Genomic DNA, 26,858 nt, shown 5'->3' on the forward strand with positions numbered 1-26,858 from the left:
GTTGGCGGCGGCATCCTTAAGCTTTTCCCTGCCTTTACGCTACTTGGTGAGAGCGGTGTTGGTGAAGTTAAACATGTTCACCGTATTGCTTATATCCACCTAGCTATTGATTAGTGCAGATTTAAAATAAAATTTAAAAAAAATGAGGAGACAAAGAACAAAGGCTACTGTTAGATGGCAGTTCTCTCAATGATTTTTTTTTTTTGGGGGGGGGGGGGGGGTTTACACTGGTCAGGTGCAAACACACACCTGGAAAATACTGCTGTGAAGCAGACAGTTCAAATGATTTGAAGTACCTCAGCACAGTGCAGCACTTGTGCCATTTCAATGTTTTAACGGTGTTAACAGTCAAGACAGATCGCACAACACTCACATAATCTAACATAATCTGAGAATACAAACAGCTTATTTCCAGGACATGTTTACCTGACATTACTGTTAAGGTGACACGACTTCAGAGAACTGTGAAGTGGAATCTGAAAATTGAATTAGCTCACTGTAAAATCACAACAGATTAAAAATAAGAATTACACAGACGAGAGAAACAAAAATAAAAATCCCTTAAAAGGCAAAAAGGCAGTCATGAATTCCTCTCTTCATCTTTGTAATCTTTCAGTCCAAGATTAAATGACAATCTCAAACTAATCACGAGGCGCGAACCAACTGATCTCACAAATAATCTTGCTGTGAATGCTCCAAAACGGGCGTCTGAACACCCGTCATCACCCGAAAAAACAAGCTGCAGAGTAAATAATACTTCAGCCATCCCCAACAGACTTCCATTATGCAGCTTGCCATGCATGGGCACACACATCTATTAATATTTTTTATTTTTTAATATCCAATCTTTTTTTTCTTTTTTAAACATACCTCAATGTAGTTTACAGTATCATAATCAATGGCTTCAGTCTAGAACAAACTATAATCGCAACATCCAAAAAACACACAGAAACCACATCTCATTCTTCGTATTTTTTTCTTACTTGATATTAAATCAGTTACATTAATTTTTAGGTTATACATTTTTAGGCTTTCTCCATGAATATATAGGCTCCTACGTTAAAGCTTAGCATTATGACCAACATGATAGACTTAGCGAAACCAAATTAAAGGAAAAAACAAAGAAAGGATTAAGACAGAATGACGGTGACTAGACAAATATCGGAACCTTCCCCCTTTTTGTGGAACAAAAATATGATAGCAACAATTGATTCAATGCAGCACTTACATCATTACATAAATCTGATAAAGTAATTTAAGGTGGTGGATGCGACAATTCTCTCAGACTGGGTTGTGTACACAAGCAGAATCTCCTGATGAAACATACAAAGGACCCCTTCACGACAAACATCAAAAGAAAGCAAAGCAGAGGGGTGTGAAGGATGTCAATAGTACAATTTTTGATTTAAATGGTGAGAGTTCTGGTTGTGGAGGACACATCCATTATTTCTTTCCCAGAGGCCTTTGCAATTCCTCCTCTGAAATGTCTCGAGTCCCGTGTGACTTCACACTATCCCTGATTTCTCCAGCAGTGTCACTGTTTGAGCAGTTCTTTTGAGAAGTCACCAATAATTAGAAAAAAAATGTTAAGGCTCCAGAAAACAGGTTTCTGAAATGAAAATTGTCAGTAGTAAGCCAAAAAATAGAGATTTTGTCGATCTGAATGAAAAATAGATAAAACCTTGAAGAAGTTTTATTATCGCACAGTTCCAAGTCCAACATTGCCTTTGTGATCCTCCAACCCTGTTGGCACAGTTAAACCTCTGAAGCATGGCAATGTTGCCCCCAAATGGACAAATAGGGGCAGGACACATCCGTTCCTGATTGTACTGAAATATAAAGTGGCAGATTTATTTTTTCCTCCATGGTGCAGTCAAACCCTGATTCAATTGTAAAGAGGGGGGAGTGGGTGGGCAAGAGAGAGAAAACCAGTCTGTTGAGAGAAGAGTACGTCATGGAATGGGAAGAAAAATGTTTATAAAAAACTGAAATAAAAAGAGTGGTGGTGGTGGTGGCTAGGTAATACATTAAATCAGCTTGTTATCCCTGCACAAAACGTGGTGGTACATGGGGCAAAAAAAAAAAAAAAAAAGCACAAGTGTCAATGATGGCAGATTCACCAGGATTAAATTAATAAAAATAAAAAAAAGAAGGGTTTGCTTGCATTTTCATAATCTTCTGTCTTTTTTAAATCAAGTCCTAGTGTAACTGTTGATCAAGCCAAGGATAGATGTCTTCTATTGTTTATTCCTGTTCTGGCGCTCCTGTTCAGAAAAAAAAGAACAAAAGCAACAAACAAACAAAAAATTACTCAAACATTACTCATATGATCATTAGACAACAACAAACTAAGTGCAGCATTTCTTGGTGAACAGATGTCTGCATGTATTTAAAGTGCTGATCAAACAGCAAAAAAAAAAAAAAAGTCAGCTTTTTACCTGATCCAACCGGGAGCGGTTCTGTATCTGAGCAGGTTCAAAAGTCTGTCAAAAAAGAGCAAAGAGGAGACAGACAAAAACAAGATCAGGAACAAATCAAGAGTCAAATTATCTAAAGAAACTTTCACCAGTTTTCCACTAAAAAGGTACAAAATCCTATTTTTAAGATAACAGAGAGATGACTGTACCCACCTTGCGCACCTCTTCCTCTTCTTCCTGTCTCTTCTCATAATGGGAGAAGTCATCAAAGATGGAGGTTGTGTGTTTGTAGGTGGCAATGATTTTGAGCACCTGCTTGGCCTTTTCCAGGGGTACCTCCTGGGTATCACGGGAGTTGGTCACTGGCTTGTTGTCGTTGTTCTCCAAGCGGATGTGGCGCAGCTGGCTATTAGGCACATCCTTAACAAACAACCAGTCCACATCAAACTTGCCTTTCCACTTGTCCTGTGCCCAAACACCAGCACTGGTCCCATAGTCCACTGGTGAACGCATCTCTGCCACACCACAGAAATGACCACTGCCATTGACACTGAACAGGAGGTATACAGGACCTTTACCATTCATGGCCCGGAAGGCTGAGTCCAGCCGCTTGTTGCCATGCTCAGTGCTGCACCAGATGGAGTACTTGATGGAGCGATGAATATCATCCTCAGAGTAGCTCTTAATGATGAAAACACGGCCATTCTTCAGGTTCCAATCAAAGTCCTTGGGGTTGTAGCTATGGGAGGCCCGCAGCTTCTCCAGCACTGGGTGCGACTCTCCACAAGGTCCTTGGCTGGAAGATGCTTGGGGACCATTGTTCCCACTACCAACCACACCCATCACACCACTACCATCATGGCCAGGTCCACCCTGGCCATAACCTTGGTTACGGTTGCGTGGAGCAATCCAGCGGGTCTGGGGTTGTGGGGGCTGTGTGTGGTTTTGGTAGGGCTGGGGTGGTGGCTGGTGGTGATGGGGGGGCTGGGGCTGTAAGGCCATAGGTGGCATCTGGGGTTGCACCAAAGACTGAGGAGGAGGGGGCTGCATGGGTCCTTGCTGCATGGGGGGTTGAGGTGGCATGGCATGAGGCAGGCCAAGAGGCTGCTGCTGTTGCTGCAGTGGAGCTGTGGCTACTTTAGTCACTGGGCCCTTTTCCCAGGTCCCAATGTTCATGTTGTGTTTGATGGGTGGTGGGGGAAGAGCTCCCCCTGGGTTGGGCATCCCTGGCTTCACCTTAGCTTTTAGCTGCTGTGGTTTGGCAGGCTTGCTGGCAATGGCCGCCCAAGAGGTGGGTTTAGGTGGGGGCATTCCAATCGGCGTTGCTCCGTTTCCTGTGGCTGCCACTGCAGGTCCACCAATCACAGATCCTACAGCCTTTACTGCTGACCCCTGACCAGTGACATCCCCACCGATCTTCAAACCAACCATACCCTGCTCCAGGCTGTTCATACCAGGGGCTTTGTTCAGGGTGTCACTGTGAAACCCTGTCTGACCATCAGGCACCAGAGTGCCCCCCAGGGAGCTGGGAGGATAGCTATAGCTGCCACCATAGGCTGAACTTTGAGTCTGCTGGCCCTGGGAGCCACTCGTCCCCCAAGCAGAGAAGGCAGGGTTTTCAGGGAAAAAGTTAAACCTGTGGGGATAGATACTGCTTCCCAGGCCCCCTGGCTGGCCAAACACTGTGTCCGGCATGAAGTGATGGTCTCCATTACTCAAGGGTCCATATGGGGTGAGGTATGGAATAGGGGGGTCACCACCTGTGGACCAGGGAGCCTCACTTAGGGGGTATGGAAATCCAATGGAAGGAGCGTAGTAGCTTGGCAAGTAAGGGTCGGTGATGGACTGGTAACTGTTGTTCTGAATGAATAGAAGTCAGAATCACAACATTAGCAAATAACTGAGTTAAACTTAAAAATACCCCACAACAAATTAAATACAACTCTGCTAGTTGTGGATTTTTGATAGGTAAATAGCTAAAGGCTTCTTAACAAATCCCATTTCATTGCGTAGGTTACAAGGTTCACTTTTTTATAAAAAGTGACTGTGCATACATTTGCCATGCTGTGGCATTCGATAATGAATAACATTCTTACAACTCATGTGAGAGAAGCTGAAGAGCAGACTTTACCTGAGTTGATTGACTAGTGAGGTATGGCTCAAAGTCATTGTCATGGACAGTGTCCTTCTGATGCAGTGAACCATTTTGCACTGCAAAAAAACAAAACAAAACATTAATGGATCGTTTAAACTTATTTTGTACTGAGGATGCAGTTATGTTTTGAGGTCTATATAGCAACAGCTTTTTTAGCTTTCAAGATGTAGTGTGTTCAGGGATAACCTTATGATTGTATGAAACTCTTAATATATTTTTACAAAATCAAAAATCAAATCACACTGATGCTGTCTTCGATTTCTCAAACATATTAGTTCTATAAATGTTAGTTTAATCAGTTTTTAATGTCTCTGCTTTTCCACAAGCACCCCCCCCCCCCCCCCCCAAAAAAAAAACCCCCAAACATTACACCAAAACTGCCAAACCATGCCAGACAACCAGATGTGGATGAGCTTGTGGCCTGCTGCCAGCCAGACCTGAGATGAGCACAATTTAAGACCTGTCTGTCCAAAAGCTGCAGCAGATCAAATATACCAATATCAGTGTTCATGAAGAACCAACAATAATAAATTGCAAGTAAATCTTTCTGTGTAATAATTGGTTGGGATAAAAAAAAAAAAAAATGTTCATTTACACAAATCAGCTACAACATTACAGTACAAAGGAGTCATTGTTTTGGACAGCTGCAGTAATAAGAATTTTGAGGCACAGGTGGAGTAATAATGTAATAAAAATGTGATTTATCGTCAAAAACTACATTTTGATATTTAAGGCTCTGAGTACTCAGGACTTTTGTGTTTTACACTGAAAATACCAAGTTTCTGGAGACACAAGTGTGCCCCTCACCTGTGAGATGAGAGCAATTTTGAAGCAACAGGAAGTTCTTATTGTGCCTTCAAAACAATATTAAGCAGGTTCTTTTCAAAATAGCTTTTTCATTGCAATTTTTAACAATTTGGTGGTATGATACAATTCACTCTGATTACAAGGGTTTCTGATTATGTTGGCCCATATGGAAAAGAAATAGAAAAAAATTATAAAAGACTTGCATCAGATTTGGCTTGCTTCATATAGTGAATCATATAAGGCTTATATGATTTACTCATGAAAGTGGTCACTTTCTCATTACTTTCATATATTGTTTTAGGAAGTATCTAAAACATACAGGTTTCATTTATATAATTTTTCAAGGGATTTTATATCTGTTTTCACTCTTGTGTGTTCATACAAGTTTCACACAAGACAGATACAAACTTTATAAGATTTATATATATATTTTCCAAATGGGAGTATTCACTGGAAAAAGACTGTTAATGTGGATGGAAAGTGTGTGAAGGATGTGAAATTTTATCAACATGGGATTTAGGAAATGTAAACTGGAATATAGTGCATCTCCAGTGATTGGAACCTTTATCCCCCCACCCTTTATTATATTGCAAAAATTTGCAGGCAATTTTCTAGGCTATGGGTGTGTGTGTGTGTGTGTGTGTGTGTGTGTGTGTGTGTGTGTGTGTGTGTGTGTGTGTGTGTGTGTGTCATACTGCGTGTGTGTGTGTGTGTGTGTGTGTGTGTCATACTGCAGAGATGGATTTGTGCCCTTACTATAAAATCATGAACTAAATAAATGCCAAACCATAAGAGACATAAATCATTGCATTTCATAAATATCAATCTCGTATGTAAACATAAAAATAAAACACGTTCGCCCAAATGCCACATTCTTCAAAAAATGTTACTGAATCCACAGGAAAGGGAGGATGTCAAATTTTACATCATAGGCCATATACACAAATGTAAGGCCACAAATGTAAGAGATCCGTCTGTACAAATAAAAACATTCTGCCAGCCAACTGCCAATTAAATGTCCATCCCCCGGGCCGGAACGGGGTCTTTGCCAGACTAATTCTGACCCACGGGCCTTGTGTTTGACACCCCCAATCTACCAATTTAGAGGTTTCTGAAATTTTTATTTTTAATAGCAAAGGTATTCTAATCTAGTATGTCCCTCTGAATGTGAAATAGTACAATATTTTGCCATTTGGCTTTAATATTATTTGTATTACATGTTAACACTTGACTTATGAAGAATAAGAGCATACATTTTTTTAAAAATCGCTAGCGGAAAGGATATCACCTTTAAATGTAGATATTCATCTACCAGTGTCAAACACAATAAACAATGTAGTTTGACAATCCAATTAGATAATTTTAACTATAAATTTTCATTACACTGTATCAATCTCCAGCATAGTGTACTAATTACTCAGAAATATGGTATTGCACACCACAGAGAGGACAAGGATGCCAATCTCACTGGTTTAAGTAAAACCAGACTATGGTTCTTCGGTCTGTTGTAACACAGATGTTGTTACATGTTGTTACAGTGTTTTAAGTAGTACCAACCTGGGAAACTATCTCCTTTAATTGCTACATGTGGAAAAGGACAATTTTGGACACTGACCCAATCTTAATCTGCCAAATTCTAAAGAGTTCATCTATGAAAGTTGGCATTTATTCTAAAAAGTGTCTGTGTCTGGGGGGTGGGGGACTGTAAAAACATTGTACTAAAAGATATTTAGTGTTATGATAATGGTGATGGTGCACTGTCCAAGACATTGGTTCAAAAATCAATCATATGCTACTTGTGACATGGCTCTGGTAGCATATAATTTATATTTGAGGGATGAGGGTACTATCATCCAAAAAAGGCCACTGACATCTAATTAAACTTATTCGTCATAGAACAAAGGTGATCTTCAAGAACAATATTGTAGTAATTCAGATACTCTTCCCTCTAAGGTGATAAGTGGACTCAAACCACAACAGCAAAACAGATCCACTGGATATCTCCAGGCCAAGCATTTAAAGTTTTCCTTTAATTTGTCCTGGTCTTTAGATGTAAAAAGTAATTATCTTGATACAGTCATCCACAACTCACCTTTAGATGCTTGTCCCTTTGATCTCTGTGTCCAAGTAAATCATAGGAAAGGGGGGAAAAGAAGACCAAAAAGTTATTTTGAGTCGGCCTGAGATATCACACGTAGCTTGTGAGTACAACCCATAATGTTACCTATCCATTGCCTAGAAACTGAACATGAGACTACTTCCCGAAGAGAGCCATCTGAAACACTTGCCTTACGCTATTCTATATTAAAAGGTGTATAGTAATTACACTTTTATTTGACATATTGTACAATGTAATGGTCTATGATTAACTGTTTATTTAAATAACCAGTTTATGATAGCTCTAATCCACATACAACTTTGCTAACTACCATAGCTCCCTTAAAATGGCTCTACAAAAGCCATCAGACTTAATGCAGCTTTCAGCTTAGTGTTTCTTAGCAGATTCAAATATTTTTCACAGCCCAGACACGAGAAAATATTCCATTATAAAAGTTACTATTTAAAGAATAAGTTAGCCTGAGCCTTTATGTAAATCTGTTGACGTTAACTAGCTTTGGGTTTCACGTATTCAGGTATTGGCTGCTACTTTTTTCCCCGTCCCCAATAGGCAACAAAATATATCGATTCTGTTAAAGATACATCTGACAACAGCCTGAATATTTTCGCAAAAGTGTCATCTTTCTTACTCGTCCAATAAAACATTTAGCAATTTCACGGAAAGTGGCTAACTCGCTAGCTACAAGCACCGGCCAAATGCTAGTGGCTTGCTAGCACTTCCGAGCAATAGCCATAGCCCAATAAATCGTTAACGTTAGCGGGTGAGGTAGCCTAGAAGCTCTCTACAGACGAAGTAAGTCGTCCTTCCTACCTGAGGGTCAATGCTTGTGGCAGACATAATTCATTAAGCAAATCCCTGGATTCTCACAGAGCCTGAGCTTGTGACTGAATTGCAACCCCCGTGATTTGAAAAGCAAGTTCACAGCTCAGTTACAGTTAGCTTTGTGGCTAGCTGCGCCGCTTAGCGTGTGGCTAGCAGTTGTAGCGCAGGCTCAGCTGTATATTTTCCACTGTGTGGACGTATCCCAACTTCCACAGTTCAAGTCAGTCGCTTCGGATACTGCGTCCGAAAGCAGTCAAGTCCCCGGTAAAGGTATTCAAGTTGATGGTACGTGTCGCCGAACGGGCCTTTCCGACCGTGAATATTTTCGGTCGCCTCTTACTTTGTCTTTTTTTTAATTCCACAGAGGGAGAGAGAGAGAGAGAGAGAGAGACCTCCTCAGTTACGTTAAAGCCCTGTACACTTCCCCAATGGCTGCTCCATCCGGGCTTTGAGCCGCCGCTGTAGTTCACGTCGTTCCCCACGGGGTGGCAAAAGTTTGAGGCATCCTTACCATCGGCAAAGTGCATCCATGGCTGTGATTTAATGGTAGCAACGAATAAATCCAAGTCGTTTAACAAAAAACAAAATAAAACAAAAAACACAAAAACATAATTCTAGTTCTATAAGTACTATTCCAGTATCACGAGTGCTATTTTCTGCATCCCCTGTGGGTGTAAATAGCGCCAGGAGGTGTCAGCAGACTGCTGGTGGTTTTCTGCAGGCCCCCTAGAACTGACAGTTCAGTCAGACACAGCGCTCATGTGAGACTGTGTGCACAGCGCCACTGGTTTCCCATTGTTATGAATTTGGTATATAATCAGCCTGAAACACAGTGAGGAAAACAGTTGAGTTGTCATGATTATTTTAGTATAGCTAATTTTACATAGATTAGAAATGCAATTGTGCAGTAAATGTTACACCCTTTAACCACTAGGAGGAAGCAACGAGACATACGCAATCCCCTAAACTCAGTCAAAGGTCAAATTTATTTACTGTGTATAGTGTAAATAGATGGTGAAATGTTTGATTATCTATAATCAAATCAAAGTCGCTATAAGAGCTGTTTTATTTTCCCCATCTTGTGTAGGTTATGTTTCGACTTGGCTTGCCTCGTGGCTCATCATCTAGATATTCAACATCCCATATATTATAGACTATTTAGATAGAAGGTCTTTTAATTAGATTTAAATGTACACTTTTTTCCTTCCAAGAAAGAAGATGACACATCTTATTATTTTGTGTATTTAAGCAATTTGTTTTCACATTTTATTGTGCAAGCTCTCATTTTTATTTACCTGTATTCTCATGATCTATACATTAAGTTGTTTTCTGCTATTTTGTTTAAAGAAAAGCATCCTTTTAAAAATGATTAGTTATTAGGGAAAGGCATGCCGCTGAAATGTTTTGCAGTGTTTTCCTAAGAGGCGGAGCAACATGGCATGTTCAGGCTGTCATTCATTCAAGGATCAAAGAGCAAATATTCTGGCATTTGGGGGATTTTCTGGAAAGCAGTCTCCTGTAGGTCACTGTGCAGGCCCCCTGCAGCTGATCACATTATTTTCAACTGGATGTGCTGCGCTGACCTTCAGTGTGCGCTCCACTATGGACCGCAAAAGGGATGACTGGCACAGAACAAAAAGGGAAAGGGAAACCTATATGCTACACAATGATGGATGACAGGCAAGCTATGCTTCACATCCTTGAGGAGCCTCAGATGCGAAGAGAAGGAGAGAGACTTCGAACTTTTCACAACTGGCCAGCAGATGCACCTGTCACATCTGGAGATCTGGCCAAGGCAGGGTTTTTCTTTCTAGGCCCTGGGGATAAAGTACAGTGTTTCTGCTGTGGAGGGATTTTAAGATGCTGGGTACAAGGGGATAGCCCAGCCACTGAGCATAAAAGACATTTCCCTGCTTGCAGCTTCATTCTGGGTCGAGCTGTAGGAAATATCCCACTTCAAGCTGACTCCTCAGATTCTGTGGATGGACAGCTTTTGAGTCAGCTCCAGAGGATGACTATGGATGACCAGGGAACAGCTGGGCAAGCAGTCTACCCAGAGATGGAAGCAGAGGATTCGCGGCTCACCACTTTCCACAACTGGCCCACCGAAGCCTCAATCCAACCCGATGTTCTTGCCAGAGCAGGCTTTTTCTACACAGGTACTCAAATGTCTGACTCTAAAGCCTAATAATGCTGATCACCTCTTGTTTTTAACAAACGATGAGCAAAACTATAGTATTTACTCGTATTTGTAAGTAAAATATCCAGCACAGATCTTGTCACTGCTAGAGTGACCAACCCCACTGTGTGAGAGTTCATGGTACAATTGTCCTGCTGACTCATGATGTTGTGGACAGAACAACCTAGACAAAGCTGGAGCTGCTAAAGAGGTAGGATGTGTACAGCTTCAGGCAGTACACAGGGTGTGGACACAATATCATGAACAGCATTCCAAGTAGTTTTGTCAAGACAGTATCAGGGAAGGCTTGATTAACCTTCATTACAATTTGTTCAGGTTATAGTTTTTGCATGTATTTTATTCCTTTGGTGCGTGAGAGATTTTCTGAGTTCGTTCTAAAGCTGCGAAGATTAAGTGGGCGTGTGTCATTGCTCCCTTTTCACAGCCGTCTTATATTATCGCAGGTCACGGTGACAATGTCAAATGCTTCTACTGCGACGGAGGGCTGAGGAACTGGGAGCCAGGCGACGACCCCTGGCAGGAACATGCCAAATGGTTTCCACGGTAACAACAGGACATTTCCAGGCAGATATTGAAACATCAGCTGAATGCTTTTTTTGTGTCATGCCATGGCAATATTTCTTTTTATAACGAGAAATGTGCAAAGGTTTTAGTCACTCTGGATGTCAAAATTCGCATCACATAATATCATCAGAGATGCACGTGATCAGTCCCAAATTCGTTCTGCAGCATGACCTAATTACCACAAACCTACAGCCAGAGTTATCAAGATCTTTCATGTTTGGTTTGAGAAATGAACTGAAAAAATAATTAGGTGGTATTATATTTGAAAAGATGCTCTTGGCCAAATCTCTGACATACACATATACACCATATGCATAAATGTGTGTCTGTATATTGTAGATTATAAAGCAGCTTTTGTTTTCAGATGTGAGTTCTTAATCCAAACGAGGGGGCAGGAATACATCAGCAACATACAGGACACTCATTTCCACCTGGATGACACTATGGTGAGACCTTTTGCTTCTTATCTATTTGGAACATTGGAGATATTATGGCTGCACATTAATGAGCTGTAGTTTGTCACTGCTGCATTTAAATCTGTAAAAAAAAAAAAAGTATATTACTTCTCCAGGGAGGATCACAGACCTCCTCGGGTAGAGATATCAGCTCCAGAGGCGGTAAGTCCTATAAAAAACAAAAATCTAACTTTTGCTGAGGAGATATGATTAACAACATAGCAGCCTTCTGCTTTCATGTCTCTAATTATATATGTGTACTCTATATATAGCAAAGATTTAAACCATCAACACTCAGTCTTGCTTGTTCACACAAGAGAGAAAAAGGGGGATCAAACATTTCTGTTTGCACTGCAAGTCACACAAAGAGAGAAAAGAGGTCTGCGACCACTTGATTGATTTATTCCTAAGTCAACCACTTTTGTTGAAATACAGATCTGATGGATAAAGGCATACCTTTCACAAACTCGATTTAATACCTTAAATTAGCCACTGAGTAGCAGGTCCATTTCTTTCTATTCTCATTGCTTTGGGGGCAGCTGAAAATGAAATTAATGGGCGATCAATTACCTGAGCTAATGTTTGCTCTAAAATTGAAGTAATTAGGGAGAGCTATGGAAGCCATTTGACTATTGCTCATGGTTGCAGGGCAGGCATGACAGGGCAATTATTCCATACAATGAAGGAAGCACAATTATAATCCATAGCAGCTGAAATGCAGAAGGGGTCTGTGCTTTGAAATGTTTATATATTGGCAGACGGAGGTAAGCTTGCACAATTTGGCAATTATTTACACTTTATCTTATAGAGGGTAGAGTGTGTGGGGTGCTTAGACTAGTATAAAATTCACATAGTGTCCAGTGAAGGCTGCTGCTTCTCTAATCATCCTGGCATCTCCCTTCCTCTGATCCCCAGATCTGGTCGGAGGTCTGGGAGCTTCATCGGCCATGCTTTCTCCTGTGGTACAGTCTGTGCTCCAGATGGGCTTTGAAGCCAGCCTGGTGGAGAGTCTGGTCCAAACCAAGTACCTTCTGACAGGCCAGCATTACACGTCTGTATCTGACCTGGTTACTGATGTACTGCAGGCGGAGGAGGAAGACAGACAGAGCAGGCCTCGAAGCAGAGGTAGCTGTCATTGTTAGAAAGCAACTAAGTTTATTTACATACATTTTCTGCTACTGTATATATTTCCACTTCACAATAGAAAGGGGAGGGTGGGGGTTTCTACTTTTCCTTTCACTGTATTTGTTCAACAGCCATTGTATTTCAATTAGAATTCAAATGGTTTTGTTTTTATTAAGGAAAATTCACCATTTTAATGGATCCTTAAGTTCCGAATATATCTGACTGACTCTTAATGTTCGCATACATCAGACCCAGAGATGAGGCAAGGCTCCAGTGCTGGAAATGTAAGAACACAGACACCTGTCAGAGAGAAAGGTCAGCAGTCAATATCTCAAAGATTTTCAAAAAAGATCAAAATTTTGTGCTTGTAGTAGTTTTATTTATTTGAAATCAACCAATTAAACAGTAAATGTGTATAATTACTATAGGCTTGACTTACAACATTGTGCTTGAACAAATAGTTTGTGTGTTTGTCTTCATCGGTTTCTCCCAACAGTTAAGGAAAACAGTCCAGAGGAGCTGCTGAGGCAGCTGCAGGAGGAGAGGACCTGTAAAGTGTGCATGGACAAGCTTGTGTCCATTGTCTTCATCCCCTGTGGTCATCTGGTGGTTTGTGGTGATTGTGCTGCCAGCCTACGTCACTGCCCCATCTGCAGAGCTGTCATCAGAGGCAGCGTCCGTGCTTTCATGTCCTAAGGCTGTAGTGAAAAGCCACCCCTATACAGGTGTTGCATGAGTGGCCTTGAGTTTTCCACAGGCCCCAGTTTCTGTTGTACTGGAAAGAATAAAGAGTGCTGATTGCTTATTTTGTCAGGGTTACCAGATCATTTTCTACAATAAACAGTTCAAGCTGCCATCATATTTATAGCTTCTGGATTTTATTTTTAATTTTTTTACAAAAACAGAATTACCTACTAAATGACACATGGGACCATCAAAAGAGCACATTCTTTTATTAACAAACACATATTTACATGAGCACAAAGCACAGTTCTGGATAAATAGGAATACAAATTCAGGTCACATCGGGTTGGAGGAACACAGGACGCAAAATTGAAGAGAAAAAGAACCATTTCCACTTTCTATAAAAACAAAAAGTATCTACACAGAGATAGACTCTTTTCAGTGGAAATTTAACAAATATAACATGTTTCAACTAATACTAGTCACCAGGTTAGGAAAAGGCTGTATTGCACTGAGAGGAAGACCTGTTTTACATTAGGATTTTAGAAGCATTTTCCTGTTAATACTGATTATGTTACAATATGAGGTGCTTTGTGTTTTTACTCACACGCTAGCTGGCTTCCCAGGAGTGTGTAAACTTTAAATTATAAAGAAACAATGACACAAAAATTATTGCATCTCTCAGACAGCGAGGTGATCAATCGAATGGAAACAGTATTCAGATCATTTTAAGAATCCTAACAGTTGAAAAACTGTTTGTCTGGCAGTAAAGCACATTTAAGATCACAGAGGACTCTGACACGCACTTGATAGCTGAAGTTGCTGAAAACAGAAATGAAAAAACTTCCACAGAAAACAAGCCAAGTGGCCAACTATTCCAATCAATTAACACAATGCAATTACTTTCAAATGGACCAAATCTCAGTCTATATGATGTAGCATACAACTGAAGGCAAATACAACTATGACAACACAAAAATAAGAAACAAATCCTGGCCAGGGAAAGTGCTAAAAAAAAAAAAGGGAGTTTTATGGAAGGTTAAGCATGCAGCAGAAACTCAGTAGCCTTGAAATTTGCACATGAATACTATGAACACCAGAGGGCAGTAGTGATTCACACAACCAGTAAGGCGTGAGCGAATCTGACTTCTTGATGACACTAACAGGAACAAAAGAAGTGCTACCAATCAGTATGGGAGATATGAACTTTTTCATTTCATTTCATTTGAATAATTGTCGTTTTTCTGGGTCAGAATACAAGAAATTTAAGTTGCCAGTTTATATAAAGCAATTTAAAGACACCAGTTTTGCTTTTTACTTATTACTTAATATGCATAAAATTACAAAACAAAAAAACACCCCAACATGCTCTCAAACAATCACAGCTGCGACTATTAACACTGACAATTTAATTTAAACTGCTGAAGTGACAGGAGAAAACTCTCTGATCTATTCATGTATATGCCACGCTACTTCTACACTGAAGACCATACCCAGACATCTCAGCACTGTTGTGCTTAAATATGAACAACGAAACAACTTCTATTGTTTTCTTCAAGTTAAAAATATGCTATGTAACCTTTGTTTGAGTGTGTGTAATGATCACCCTTGGCAGATCTGTCAGTAGTTAGAGGGGGACTGACGTGAAAACAAAGCTTTCAGCGTATCATCGAGCACAAACACCTGACACTTCAGAAACACCGACTTTGTTGTTGGTGAAAATAGTCACAATAATAAGACTCCCGAAATAAAACTAAGACTCGCATGCCATCCTTTGTGTTTGAATGCCTCTTGCAGGCTCACGCTATTTTGCATTCTTGATAGCTCACATTTTCAAACTCTAAATCAAAAGCTAATTTTAACCCTCCCACTTTCATTATTTACATTTTCTATTTTTGACAGATGCCCCTGTAGGTTTGGTGCTTTTGTTCCCTCCCCACCCTCTACCTCTACACTCCCCTGTCTCTTCCTGCTCTGCTTCTGTATTTATGCACACACATCCTGGCCTAAAGTAAACAGACAGCACACAATAGCTCATTCCACAGGCTCCACTGTAATTCAGCCCTCCGGCTAAGATTTGAGCCAAACCAGCAATAATATGCTAAATCAGTGAGTCCTCTAAGACACAGCACCACAGACTGGCAATGATGGGCAGCCCCTGATTACATCCACAATGTATTTAATAGCTGTACATGTTCTATACAGTCACAGTCTGGGAGGGGGGTATTTGCCCATTGTGGGCAGGTTGCAGCAGTGGGAGCACAGCAGAGAAATCAACACGAACAAAATGATTGATACTTGCCCAAATACACAAATACCCCTAAATACATGCTTTGTTTTACTGCAATTCCCCAGCTCCCTAAACCCGTCACGATGGACCCTTACAGAGAAATGTTGGCTTTTCTGGGCAGTACATCAGCAAATTACACGTTTAAAGGACTGAAATCAAAAGAGGGAGGAACGTCTCGTGCACCGAAGCGCACTGGGACGTTTGTGTCAAAGCAACCATTTTGTCTCTGTAGGAATTTGCTGCATCACCTCCCCGCTGGATGTTCTCCTATTTACGTAGACCTGGAAGGGACAAAAAGATAGACAGAAAGGGCATAGCTTTAAGACTTGTTGAACAACCAAAGGAAAAAGATATTTCTATTCACACAAACACACACACACACACACTTAGAAGAATTTCTCCAGGATATACAGGTAACTCTCAGTAGGTTAAGAGGGGAGATGAAAACTTCCTCCTATTAGAGACAGAGTTGATTAAACTGTCAAGAAGCTAATAAAATATTAATTTCATGTTGGCAGAGAATTATTACATTACTTCCCAGGCTTATTTTTATTAATTCCTCTGCACGACTTAAGTGATTAATCCAATTGTAGACATATTTTTATGTGTTTTTCTACCAGTAGCTGCCTGTGGACACACACACACTTACGCACACGCACACAGTGCTATGAAAGGTCTCCATATTCCCCAAAGCACACTGACAGGATGTAGCATGCTTCAGACACTAGTTTACTCCCCAGACATGAGTCATTTCTCCAGATACTGAGTAAGCAACTCTGTGTAATCTCTGTCAGTAAACGCTGTGTTGCAACCTAGAGATGCTGACACTAAACTCTGGCACGGACATGAAAGTGGAGATTATTTTCTTGCACTTTCCAACGCATGTAAAAGTTTCACGATCACAACTTGCACCAACAACAATGTGAAAGGTCACATAAATATGCTTCCAACACACAGAGACAAATACACATGTAATGGGATGAGAGCGCACTCGTACTTACGGGTACATGGGCTTTAAGAGGAGATGAGATGATTTCTCATTGACATGGTAGAGTGGGAATGGGTCAAATCCTCCAATAAAATCAACTGAAAACAAAGTATTGAACACATAAATCCCGGAGTAAATCAAAAGACAGACAACTAAAAATACATGCACGATTAAAAAAAGAAACTGAATGAAGAATGAAATGGAAACAAAAAGACACAATGGGAACAAATGGAGTGCACAGATGTTGTAAGGTAGCTTGTGAACAACAGTGCAAACTTTGAGTCTCTTTTAGTTTGACAAAATCTACAAAAGTAGAAGAGAGAGAAAAAACTGTTTTTCATCTGTGCATCTGCCTCAAGCCTAAGGGAAAGCTTGGGAACAGGTGAAAGCTTGCCAGCTGTCAAAATAGCTTAAGCCTTTTTATCGCTCAGAAACAGAGGTGACCTTCAGCCACCAAATTGATCCTCAAACCTTTCTGTTTAATTTCTCAGTTAAGAGTTCAGACTCTAGGCGGGGTGCAGATGAGCGAGCGAGTGTTATGTCATGCGAGAAACAGAAGGACATGCTGGTACCAAAGTGCTGTGTGTTTTTCACACATGCGGAGAGAGGGATTTTTGAGATGGATGGAAAAGGCTTGGGGCTTTTGAGGGGACATAAACGGCAGAGAGGGAGACAGACAGAGAGGGGAGGAAAAAGGAGGAGAGGACGGGGTGCGTCACGCTTGTCGGTCTGACTGACAGGGAGCCAAGGAGATTAGGGAGTCCGTGTGAAAAAGGCCAGCGTGTCCAGGAGCTGCGAGTCTCCTCTAAACACAGCGAGTGGAAGAAAAGTAGAAGCTGCACCCTATTCAGTGGGAAAAGACACCAAATATATAAAGGACCCTAGCTGAGTGAATAACAAAATGAGCACATCTGTTTCTTTTTTGGAACCCAGCACCTGTGGTGGAAAAACACACATACAAGCCAGCCATAGAGACTAGTGGAAGGCCCAATCAGTTCCATCCAGATAAGAGGAGGCAGGGGTGGTCTGCTAAATGCTGATAGGTAGACAGGATGCGCACACCAGCCAGAGGGGTTGTGCTGTGTCACCCCTTTCCGCTGACCCTGTCCCGGTTTCCAGGCATTCACTGTTTCATCTGCACACCACAAACACACACACATGCCACCCACCCACCAAAAGATACAAAGATGCACACACTCACACACACACAAAGCCCTCTCCCCTGCTCTTTTCTGTACGAGTGATTTTCTCATTATAAGCAGGTGGGGATCCATCTCCTGCCATGATAAACCGTGCTGAGGAATACAGCTGGATGATAATCATGGTTGCCATTTTTAGACACGCTACAGCTCGTGGGATAGCAAAGCAATATCGCTCGGTGGATCCCTCCACCAGTCTGTGAATCTAATACTCTGGCTCAGAGTGAAATATCAGCTTGACTACTGGATGGATTGCCACAAAATTTGACACAGATATTCGAGGACTCCGGAGCAGAAATCCCAATGACTTTGGCGATATGTGTGCCTTTCATGTAAAACTACAAATAGGTCAACTTCTCCACTTGGAAAGTATTTGAAAGTCAGATTTCTGTAAAGAATCTTGTGACATATGCACTGACCAACCTAAACTTAAACTGGGCCCGGTGTGTATGATGTACTATTTTGTATTATATCCTTATTTTCTGTCATGTATATACACTGTTAGGATGCTAGTCTCTCTTATTTAGCAAAGCCAGAGCTAAAAATAATAAGCTCGGGCATGTGCAAGCAATCCACATAAGCTCTTTTCACAGTAGTCTTTTCGCATATAATTGCTAAGTAAACACAGGTATTACTAATTAACCAGTAAGATTAATTATGGCTCTGTTTTTTAAGACAGGAAACAGCTGTGAAACACTAAATAGAATGGGGCCGCTTCTGTTTAATCAACCTGAGCTACAATGCTTAAAATTGCTGCTTAGAAAAGGACCTATGAACTAAAAACTAAGGCTTTTACAGTACAGAAGCCCCACCCACCTGCTGTTCAAACCTTTTGTTTACCAGGGACAGCCAATCATAAGAAAGCTGGCTTAAAGGGAGGGGGAAGGGTTGTGAAAGAGATTGTTGCATATAGATGATGAACTGAGGGGCTGTGTCTGCCAGGACCCAAATAAGGATTATTTTGTGTGAATCATTTAAATCTGCTTTATTAAGATTTCAAGAACGAAAGAAAGAAATCCTGGCTTGGGCATAATAGGTTGCCTCTAAAGCTGCCTCTTTTCACTCTAATGAAGACATTCAGTGTGTCAAAACATTACTTTGCTCTCTATTAAATGCTTAATTTATAACCCCGACCTCTATTCCTCCTACAGACTATATTGTTTTTCAGCCAGTTAATTGCTTGTTCCATGTTGAATCATTTCCCTATTAATTACAGCATGCATCAGTCTGATCCTGCTCTGAGGCCGGTCTTCTGTGCAGCTCACTGATTCTTGATGGTTGAGAAATTACTGGAAAATTAACATTAAATCTAGTAACACCAGTGCAAACAGAAAACCTTTAACAGGAGAGATTATTAAAACAGATACTGGCGGTTTTTTGACACCAACACTGACAGAAGCAAGATCACTTTCTTCCCAGCAGATTGAGCAAGCTGGGTTTTTTCCCCCTTCTGCAGACACATGCAAGATATGAAAGGTATGTAGGTCAGTAGTTAAGGCATCTAAGTAGTGCCCCCAAACAAGCAGGGAGTAATGTAATGTAAAGCAGAGATACAGACAGTCAGCAGACAGTGGTGTGTGTGTGCATGTGTGTGTGTGTGTGGTGGGTGGGGACAGCGGGGCTTCGCTTGAAAAATTAGACTAAAACAGACAGAGTATAGTGTAAGGAAAATCATGAAAAACAAGGGTGAGAAATGGCAGAGACAAAGACAGAGAGAGTGATAAAAGACTGGACAGCTCATTCAAGACTTCTGTAGAGAGAATCTGTAATGATGGAAGAGGTCAATTAAAAGACAGTTGTGGTCCCTTTCACACACACACTCCTAGCTGGCTCTGCATGTCTGCATCTCTCGCCTCACACACGCAGCCATCTTTGCTGTTTTATGCATTGTTATTCTGCACATAAAAATGTTGGGTGTGTTTGATTGAAAGTGCATTTAAATTTTATGATCCATGCAAAGATGAGTGAGAGTAAGATGTTCAAGGGAGAGATGGAGTCTGTAGAAACTTTGTCTGCATTAATGATGTTTCTAAACTCCAACATCCAGCACCGTCTTCACTGGTTTTCACTGGAATTTGGAATTGCTTGCGCTTATTATGAGCTATTATTATAAAGTCTTTGAAGATAGTATATCATAAACAATTCCATTAACCGTCTAGCTTATGTTATCATAGTATGACCAAAATTATTGCAACTTTGTTCAATGAACTTGCGACTTTGTTGCCATTTTCCAAGGCAGGGACCAGATCTGTGATGATAAACGGGAAATGAAAAGAACAATTCAGACTGATTTCAATGTGTTGGCAATTTGTCTGTACTTATACAGTAATGTGCAAACCTGTCTGAGAACAACTGCAATCACTGGTCAACCACTAACTTTTACTAGTCGCAAAGAGGTTGCCACCGTAATTTTACTTTAATGTGACTGCTGATCCATTAAGCATGTATTGATTTTGAAATTTGCTGACCAACATAATAATATTTGTTTTATTATTATTTTTGCTTCAATTGCTTGTTGGGCAGCTTATAGACAGAAATTCATGCATCTTTGCTGCCTGGATCCTTGATTAGCATATATTATGGGGCTGGCTAATCACCCCGAAACACTTGCTTGTTGGCTTTTTGTTTGTTTTGGCAGATCACCCCCATTTCATTGTGTTTCTGCAAAAGACCCTGGAGAGCACACTTGTCTACTGTAAAATTTGCAATATTTAATGCATTCTCTGGTTCCAGCCTTTCCATTGTTTCTTTTTGTTTTCATATGTCTGGGTATTTGACTCTTAGTTGGGTAAAACAAGACCTTTATATTAGAAACTGATTTGTCATCTTGGTTGACTAACTTAAGTTTATTTGCATAAACATCAGCTATTAGGTCAATGCATCAGTGGAGCGATGTTTGATCCTCCAGTTTCGGGGATCTGATGTTGAACATTCTGACCCAGTGTCACACTGATGTTCATAGGTACAACATAAACATCAGATTAATATCAGCCATTATTTAGTTTGAACTACAGCAAATGAAAACAGCTTCGGTGAAAAGGGACTGTAGTTTAATTAGCACAAAATCTCTGACAGTATTGATTTCCAACTCGGTGGAATGCCACAGTATCATTAAAATCTCCAACTCTAGTGTCAGCTTTAAAAACAATGCATTTTATAATTCAGTTCAGTTTTTATATATTTTATTGCTGTGATATTTTACTTGTAACCCACCAAGGGACTGCAGATGCAAATTAGCTCTAAGCTAACTCTGATACAATGCTAATGTTAATATTAAACATGTTCCCTTAAAAAACAAACAAACAAGCAAACAAACAAACAAGCAAACAAACAAACAAGCAAACAAATAAAAAAGAAAATTAAAAATTCTTATCCCTAAGCAAAGATCTGGGCTTGTCCCTACTGTTTATATCAGGATACTTTTGATGAACATGTGTCTCTGCCTCACCTCACACTACCAAGCTATGACTGGCTTTGTTTCTCAACCCATCATGAATCCACAAAATATGTTCGATCTCCTCTACTTAACACTTTGCTACTGTTTTAAAATTAGCATGTTTTATTCTTTTGGTCAGTTGCTTTATTTTCATGGCATAAAAAATAAGATGGACAATGAAGTACAGGTACCTCAGATTTGCAATATGAGTAAGTTAAATTTCATTTGTAAAATTGTGATTGGGATACTGTTAAATGTCAATGGAAATGATCTTAACGTTACAGTGTGTAAAATATCATTGCTAGTTGTCAGTAGATTGCAGACTGCAGTTAACAGAGTTCTGTTTTTTTTTGCCTACTTCAAGGGTATAATGGTAGTTATGGTGGCCACTGTTCATCTGTACTGACTGTAGGCTATAAGTCTGCTGTTCACCTCAGCTGGTGTCTACATGTATTTACTCTGAAGTAGGCTGTAAAACTGTGAAGAAATTCTGATACAAGTCAATGAGTCAGTGAAGTTCACTTGTGTCTATGACAACAACACTGAAATGAGTCATTGAGGATATCCTGAACTTTTCTCTCGGTACGTGAAATTTTCTTTGAAGTCGACCTATCATTGTTGGACTCTGACGCTTAGTGAATAAACTCTCATATGATGTGAGAACGTAATCAAACTGTTTATCAGAGGGAACGTGTGATTTTTAGGACACTCAAGCGTAACATTAACTGTCATAACGTTAACTTAAAACTAGCTGTTGTTGTTTAGTGGGCTCATTGTTGAGTTTCTCATCTGCTGACAGTAACTTTGTTATTATCAGGAATAAATCAGCACGCTTATACAAACTTTCACGTGTTAAAGTCCTGATTTCAAGAAGAGGAAGATTTTTACTTCTTTAGTGGGGGGGAGGGGGGGGACCCTTTCTTAGACGATAAAAATATGAACCTTCATATCTGAAGTCTGAAGGCCTTTACTCACCAGGCGTGTAAAATTCATGTGAATATTTTGAAGCTTAAAAATATTTTTCAGACTAACCTATTCATTCATGCCGACCACATAGTTTTGCTGGACCAATTTGTGGCATTTTTCTTAAACCCAGCTTGATTTTCCAGACTTTTCGGATACGAATAAAGATAACGGACCAATCTGATCACTGCCTTTGGGAACAAGTGGACTCGTAGCTCAAAAATGCAGTGGTACAAAATATACAAATAGTAAAATAATACTATTTTACCTCAGACACACAGCTAGACGCTGCTCGAGTCAGTCTGCACTGGGAAATCGTTTTTCTGCGTCCTCAGGTGTGGTCCTAACTCTGCCAACAAGAGCTTAACCTGCTCCACTGACATCCTGAAATATGTACTCCCGGATTAAACCATCAAATTCTCCCTGCTGCTGCCTTCTCATTAGAATTGGATGAACCAAGAATTTCAGTTTCTTCCTTTGCTTGTTTAGAAACATCAGGACCAGCTCATCATCACTTGATGTCGACTTCATATTCTGTGTGTTCTTTGTGAACAGGTTTTCCAATGCCTGCTCCTGTGTATTTTTAATGGATTCATTCAAAGTTCATGAGAACACATCAGTTTGTTGCACACTAATTAATATATATTTTTTATATGTACAATATTATTTTTTATGTATAAAATGACCTCAAAAATGACTGACTGCACTACTAAGGTTAGGTTAAAGTATTAAAAAGGTCCTGAACACGTGCATCCATGTTTTTGAAGATACTAGAACTTTTGTTATTTTGACCTTCTCACACAACTTGATGATACTGCCCCCTGTGCATCCTGCCGTATAGCTCCTCTGTCTGTTTTTAGAGCATTTTCTGCAGATGTGACTCAGCACAGAGGGCGGCAGCATAATTAGCAGACAAGCTAAAGCAAGCTTATCCCAGTGCTAGGCGGCTAACTCCATGACCTACTTTACAAAGAGGATTTTCCCCACCACTCACTCTGCTGGTGTGTCTGCTCACCGCAGATAACTCTGTGTAACAAATTCATGCACACAAATATAGACAATCACCTACACTCAGTCAGTCAGTCACACACAGTCAGCTAAACGCGCACACAAACGCATCCAGGTACGAACGAGTGCGCGACCACGTATAGATGCACTTGTGAGTGACAGAGGGAGAGAGACTCACATCAAAAGGGAGCTCACTCATGCACACGCATACACACTCTATCAGTAATAAAGCCTGAAAGCCATGTCAAACCCTGAGCTGATGGTATATGATGCTTGTTATTCTCCCCATTGTGTCTTCTTGGCTTTTTGCGAGTGTGTATGTGCCTGTATACACGTGTGTGTGTGTTCATTTTGCTAGTCTTTACGCAAGTCTGAGCACTCAAATCCAACTCAGTCCTGTCCCTGGAGAGTGAAAGAGTGCTTTGCGTGAAAGGAATTCCTCTCTTATCTCCTTATTCATGAAAAGCTCATCATGTCTCTTGTTGTTTGCATACTGGGTCCTTTTTCTCCTCCCAACTTGCTCCCGATAAACACCTCCCTCTGCTCCCCTAATGTATGCCCACTCTTTCTCGTTCTCTCTCTCTCTCGCTCGCTTGCTTCCTTTTCTCTCCATCCCTCCAGAGGATTGTCTCTACCTTTCTTCTCTCAGTAAGGCGCAATCAGCCGTGGAAGTTATTGACCAGCAAGGCGCTTAATGAGGCTGATACAACGAGTGACCAGAGACCTTTAACTTTTTACAAGCACACCTCATTAAAGTTCAAAAGCCAGATATGGTAAAAGAGCGGGGGAAAGAGAGGATTTCTTAAACACAATAAACCTGGGCTATGATATATTATCATTCCCTAAACCTGTGAAGAAACTGGGAATTGAAATGAAGCAAATGAGAGAGAGGAATATGGAAGATATACTTCTGAGTAGGAGGAGAAATGCTGAGACAGCCAGGGAGCTCAGTGGAGAAACTGGCTTTAATCTACACATCAAATAGGAGGAGAAAATGAGCACAGAAAGTGGCTTAGCTGGTGTGTGTGTGTGTGCACCTGTGTCTGCTCGAACAAACATGTGCATATTGGTGGGTGCGTACAGGCAAAGGGCTGATTACAATAACAAAGAGCTAGCACTTGGAAGCGATGTAGCAGCGTTTCACTTCAACACAGCCTGGGCCAGATAATTAAAACCAATAAAAATCACACCACAATCTTTTTTCACCCCAAGCTTTTTTCTTTTGCCATCCTTTCGCTGTTCGTTTGGGGGTTTTTTATCTCTTATTTTTGAGAGAGGATAACTATCCACTTCAGTTTTAATGGATGTTCTCACTGGGAATGAACAGAATTCAAAAAAGAAGGAGTTGCTGAGGGAAAAAACCCTACTTTTTTTTTTTTTTAAAAGCCCTACTTGATAGAACTGGTTTTGCCTTCAAAGCAGTACTTATGGTTGACTGCTGATTAAGTTGTACCAGCTAGAGCTAAGACTGCAAGACACTTGGGTGGTGATGCAAACCCCTCACAGCCTTTGGTATGTGACCACCTAAGAACTGCTTAGACCTTTGTAACACTGGTGTGTAGGAACACACACACACACACGCAGACATACACACACACACACACACACACACACACACACACACACACACACACACACACACACACACACACACACACACACACACACACACACACACACACACACACACACACACACACACCACATCTCAATTCCACCAAATTACAAGAGCCTGCAGTTTTAATTCAATTAGTGCATGTAGTGTTTTGTTCATTACTCTGTTTTCAAATCACATTAAAAGCAACAAAAGAGACACGAACACAGCCAGGCTCTAGAAATTAGTATTCTAAAAATCGTGTACATAACTATGCCAGTGGTCCATTTAACTACTAAATGATATATTTGTGAGGACAGATTCTCAAGCTTGTGGACAGACTTGTGTAGCTATGAGAGCTACTGCAGAACAAATCAGAAATTTATGACTACCATTGACCCTTAGATCAAATTTTTCCTGGCCTGTGATTGGCTAACCTCTTGCAGGACCTCCGACCTGCTGCCTATGAGGTCACAGCAGCTGCTGTCAAAAGTGTCCGTCTCTGCTTCCCCCCCATCTTCTCTTATTTATTTCATGGTTCCCTGCTGTCTTTTCCCACACTCTTCACCAGCTCTGTGCTTGTTTATGCTTGACAGGAAAAGAATGAGCCTCTCACCCTCAACTAACTTTAACTTAAGGAACTAACACAGATCAGCATACACCAGAAGAAAAAGAGCCCTGAGATAGCACATTGCGAGGAGCCGCTTCAGAGAAGAAATCTAGATGTTTCAGTTGCTCCAAAAGAAACAGGCCTGGGGGGGAGGCAGAAGGTTTGTGTTTGTTAACAAGAGCCCCATCTCACCTCTACCAGGTATGAGACGGCTGGAGTGTTAAAACGTGGGGCACACAGAAAGAAGAAAGTGAGAAAACAAAAGGCCACAGTACATTAAAGGAGGGAAATAACAGGTTTCCAACAACAGCAAGGATGACAGGCTGCGAGAGACAAGGCGCCCAGCGTACACGTGAAAGCGAAAGGAGAGGAAAGAATGGGCTGAAGGAGGTGTGGAGAGTAACACAGGGCTCCTTTGGTTCTGGAGGGAAAGAAAAACAAGAGGGCCCAGCTGGTGTGGGGGAGGAAGGAGGTACAGATAGGAGAGGTATAGGGTGGGACAGGAAAAGAGGGAGAAGAAAGATGCAGCTTTATTCCCCTCAACTCAGGCGTTTTCGTCTCCCTTGTGCGAGTGGCTCTGGGTGTGATTCACTCATTGTTGTGAGGCTCCTTTGCAAGAATGAGTGTGTGTATGTGTGTTTGTGTGTGTGTGTGTGTGTGTGTGTGTGTGTGTGTGTGTGTGTGTGTGTGTGTGTGTGTGTGTTAAGTCACTCACAGCTGTCCTCCTCCTCAGTGATAGCGCTGACAACATAGCAGGCGTACACGAAGCCAAGGAGCTGCGAACACACAAGCAAACATAGGAGGTTAGACACCACAGACCTGCAAGGCTGAAGTTAAGCTGCTGAGTGCTTTCCTCGATAGACAAAGAGACAATAAAGGAGGAAAATGGGTTTGTTCTCCGCATCCTTAAGTAACTGGTGATGCAACACTGCTCAAAGAGCAGGGTCAAAGCCAGAATAACTTGTTCATTAATTAAATCTTTCTGTGAACAAGAATATCGAGTAATCATTAAAGACATTTATTGAGCAAAAACATTTTAAAAAGACACCTTACAAATTTGTGCTTTACTTCTTCTTCTTTTTGCAATTTTGTACAATTCTAATGAGCTTGGAAGTAAATATTTGGTATGAACACCTTTCTTCTTCTACACAGCCTGAACTCTCGTTCATTTGTCAAGATGATCCCACACTGCTTTAATAATGTTGAGGTCTGCACTCTGATAGTGTTCCATTGTGTATCCACGTATGGCTCTACTGCAGTGCCAGTATGGCGTGCTGAAAAATGAAGCCCTTGCCAATCAGACCCTTTCCAGATGGCGTTCCAGTGTGGCTCAAAATCTGAAAGAACTTTTCTGAGTTCATAATTGAGATAACTGTAGCCCCAAACCGTGACACATTGCACGTAATGCCGAGATATGAAAAG

The 26,858-nt window shown here is 40.9% G+C and overlaps 3 protein-coding genes and 1 long non-coding RNA gene across 6 annotated transcripts in view; 2 read left to right on the forward strand and 2 right to left on the reverse strand.

The window, feature by feature from the left end:
• Positions 1 to 959: 959 nt before the first annotated feature.
• Positions 960 to 8,763, reverse strand: LOC113013585 (YTH N6-methyladenosine RNA binding protein F1). Its single transcript, XM_026154601.2, has 6 exons — positions 8,309 to 8,763; positions 7,472 to 7,496; positions 4,549 to 4,628; positions 2,631 to 4,277; positions 2,439 to 2,483; positions 960 to 2,264 (listed from the first exon to the last, which is right to left on the reverse strand). Exons 1-6 carry the CDS (start codon positions 8,333 to 8,335, stop codon positions 2,238 to 2,240), a joined length of 1,851 nt encoding a protein of 616 aa, XP_026010386.2. The 5' UTR covers positions 8,336 to 8,763; the 3' UTR covers positions 960 to 2,237.
• LOC145423212 (uncharacterized) lies at positions 8,468 to 8,927 on the forward strand. The gene is made up of 2 exons (XR_013904319.1): positions 8,468 to 8,605; positions 8,685 to 8,927. It is a non-coding gene; the product is annotated as an uncharacterized LOC145423212 (long non-coding RNA).
• An 877-nt stretch (positions 8,928 to 9,804) lies between these two features.
• birc7 (baculoviral IAP repeat containing 7) lies at positions 9,805 to 13,525 on the forward strand. The gene is made up of 7 exons (XM_026154602.2): positions 9,805 to 10,479; positions 10,964 to 11,063; positions 11,449 to 11,530; positions 11,656 to 11,701; positions 12,455 to 12,664; positions 12,914 to 12,979; positions 13,161 to 13,525. Exons 1-7 carry the CDS (start codon positions 9,939 to 9,941, stop codon positions 13,358 to 13,360), a joined length of 1,245 nt encoding a protein of 414 aa, XP_026010387.1. The 5' UTR covers positions 9,805 to 9,938; the 3' UTR covers positions 13,361 to 13,525.
• nkain4 (sodium/potassium transporting ATPase interacting 4) overlaps positions 13,022 to 26,858 on the reverse strand; it is a 52,165-nt gene continuing 38,328 nt past the window's right edge. The window contains exons 5-7 of one of the 3 annotated variants that reach the window (XM_026154603.2): positions 26,152 to 26,212; positions 16,640 to 16,724; positions 14,544 to 15,919 (exon numbers count right to left, since the gene is read on the reverse strand). In XM_026154603.2, coding sequence (XP_026010388.1) covers positions 15,910 to 15,919; positions 16,640 to 16,724; positions 26,152 to 26,212 — 156 coding nt within the window. In that variant the 3' untranslated portion in view covers positions 14,544 to 15,909. Of the gene's footprint in view, positions 13,440 to 14,543; positions 15,920 to 16,639; positions 16,725 to 26,151; positions 26,213 to 26,858 lie in introns of those variants that run through there. The other 2 variants (XM_080295427.1, XM_026154604.2) reach the window with 2 other exon arrangements.

This window comes from Astatotilapia calliptera, chromosome 20, assembly GCF_964374335.1.
Source record: "Astatotilapia calliptera chromosome 20, fAstCal68.1, whole genome shotgun sequence".
In the NCBI taxonomy this organism is placed as follows: Eukaryota; Metazoa; Chordata; class Actinopteri; order Cichliformes; family Cichlidae; genus Astatotilapia; species Astatotilapia calliptera.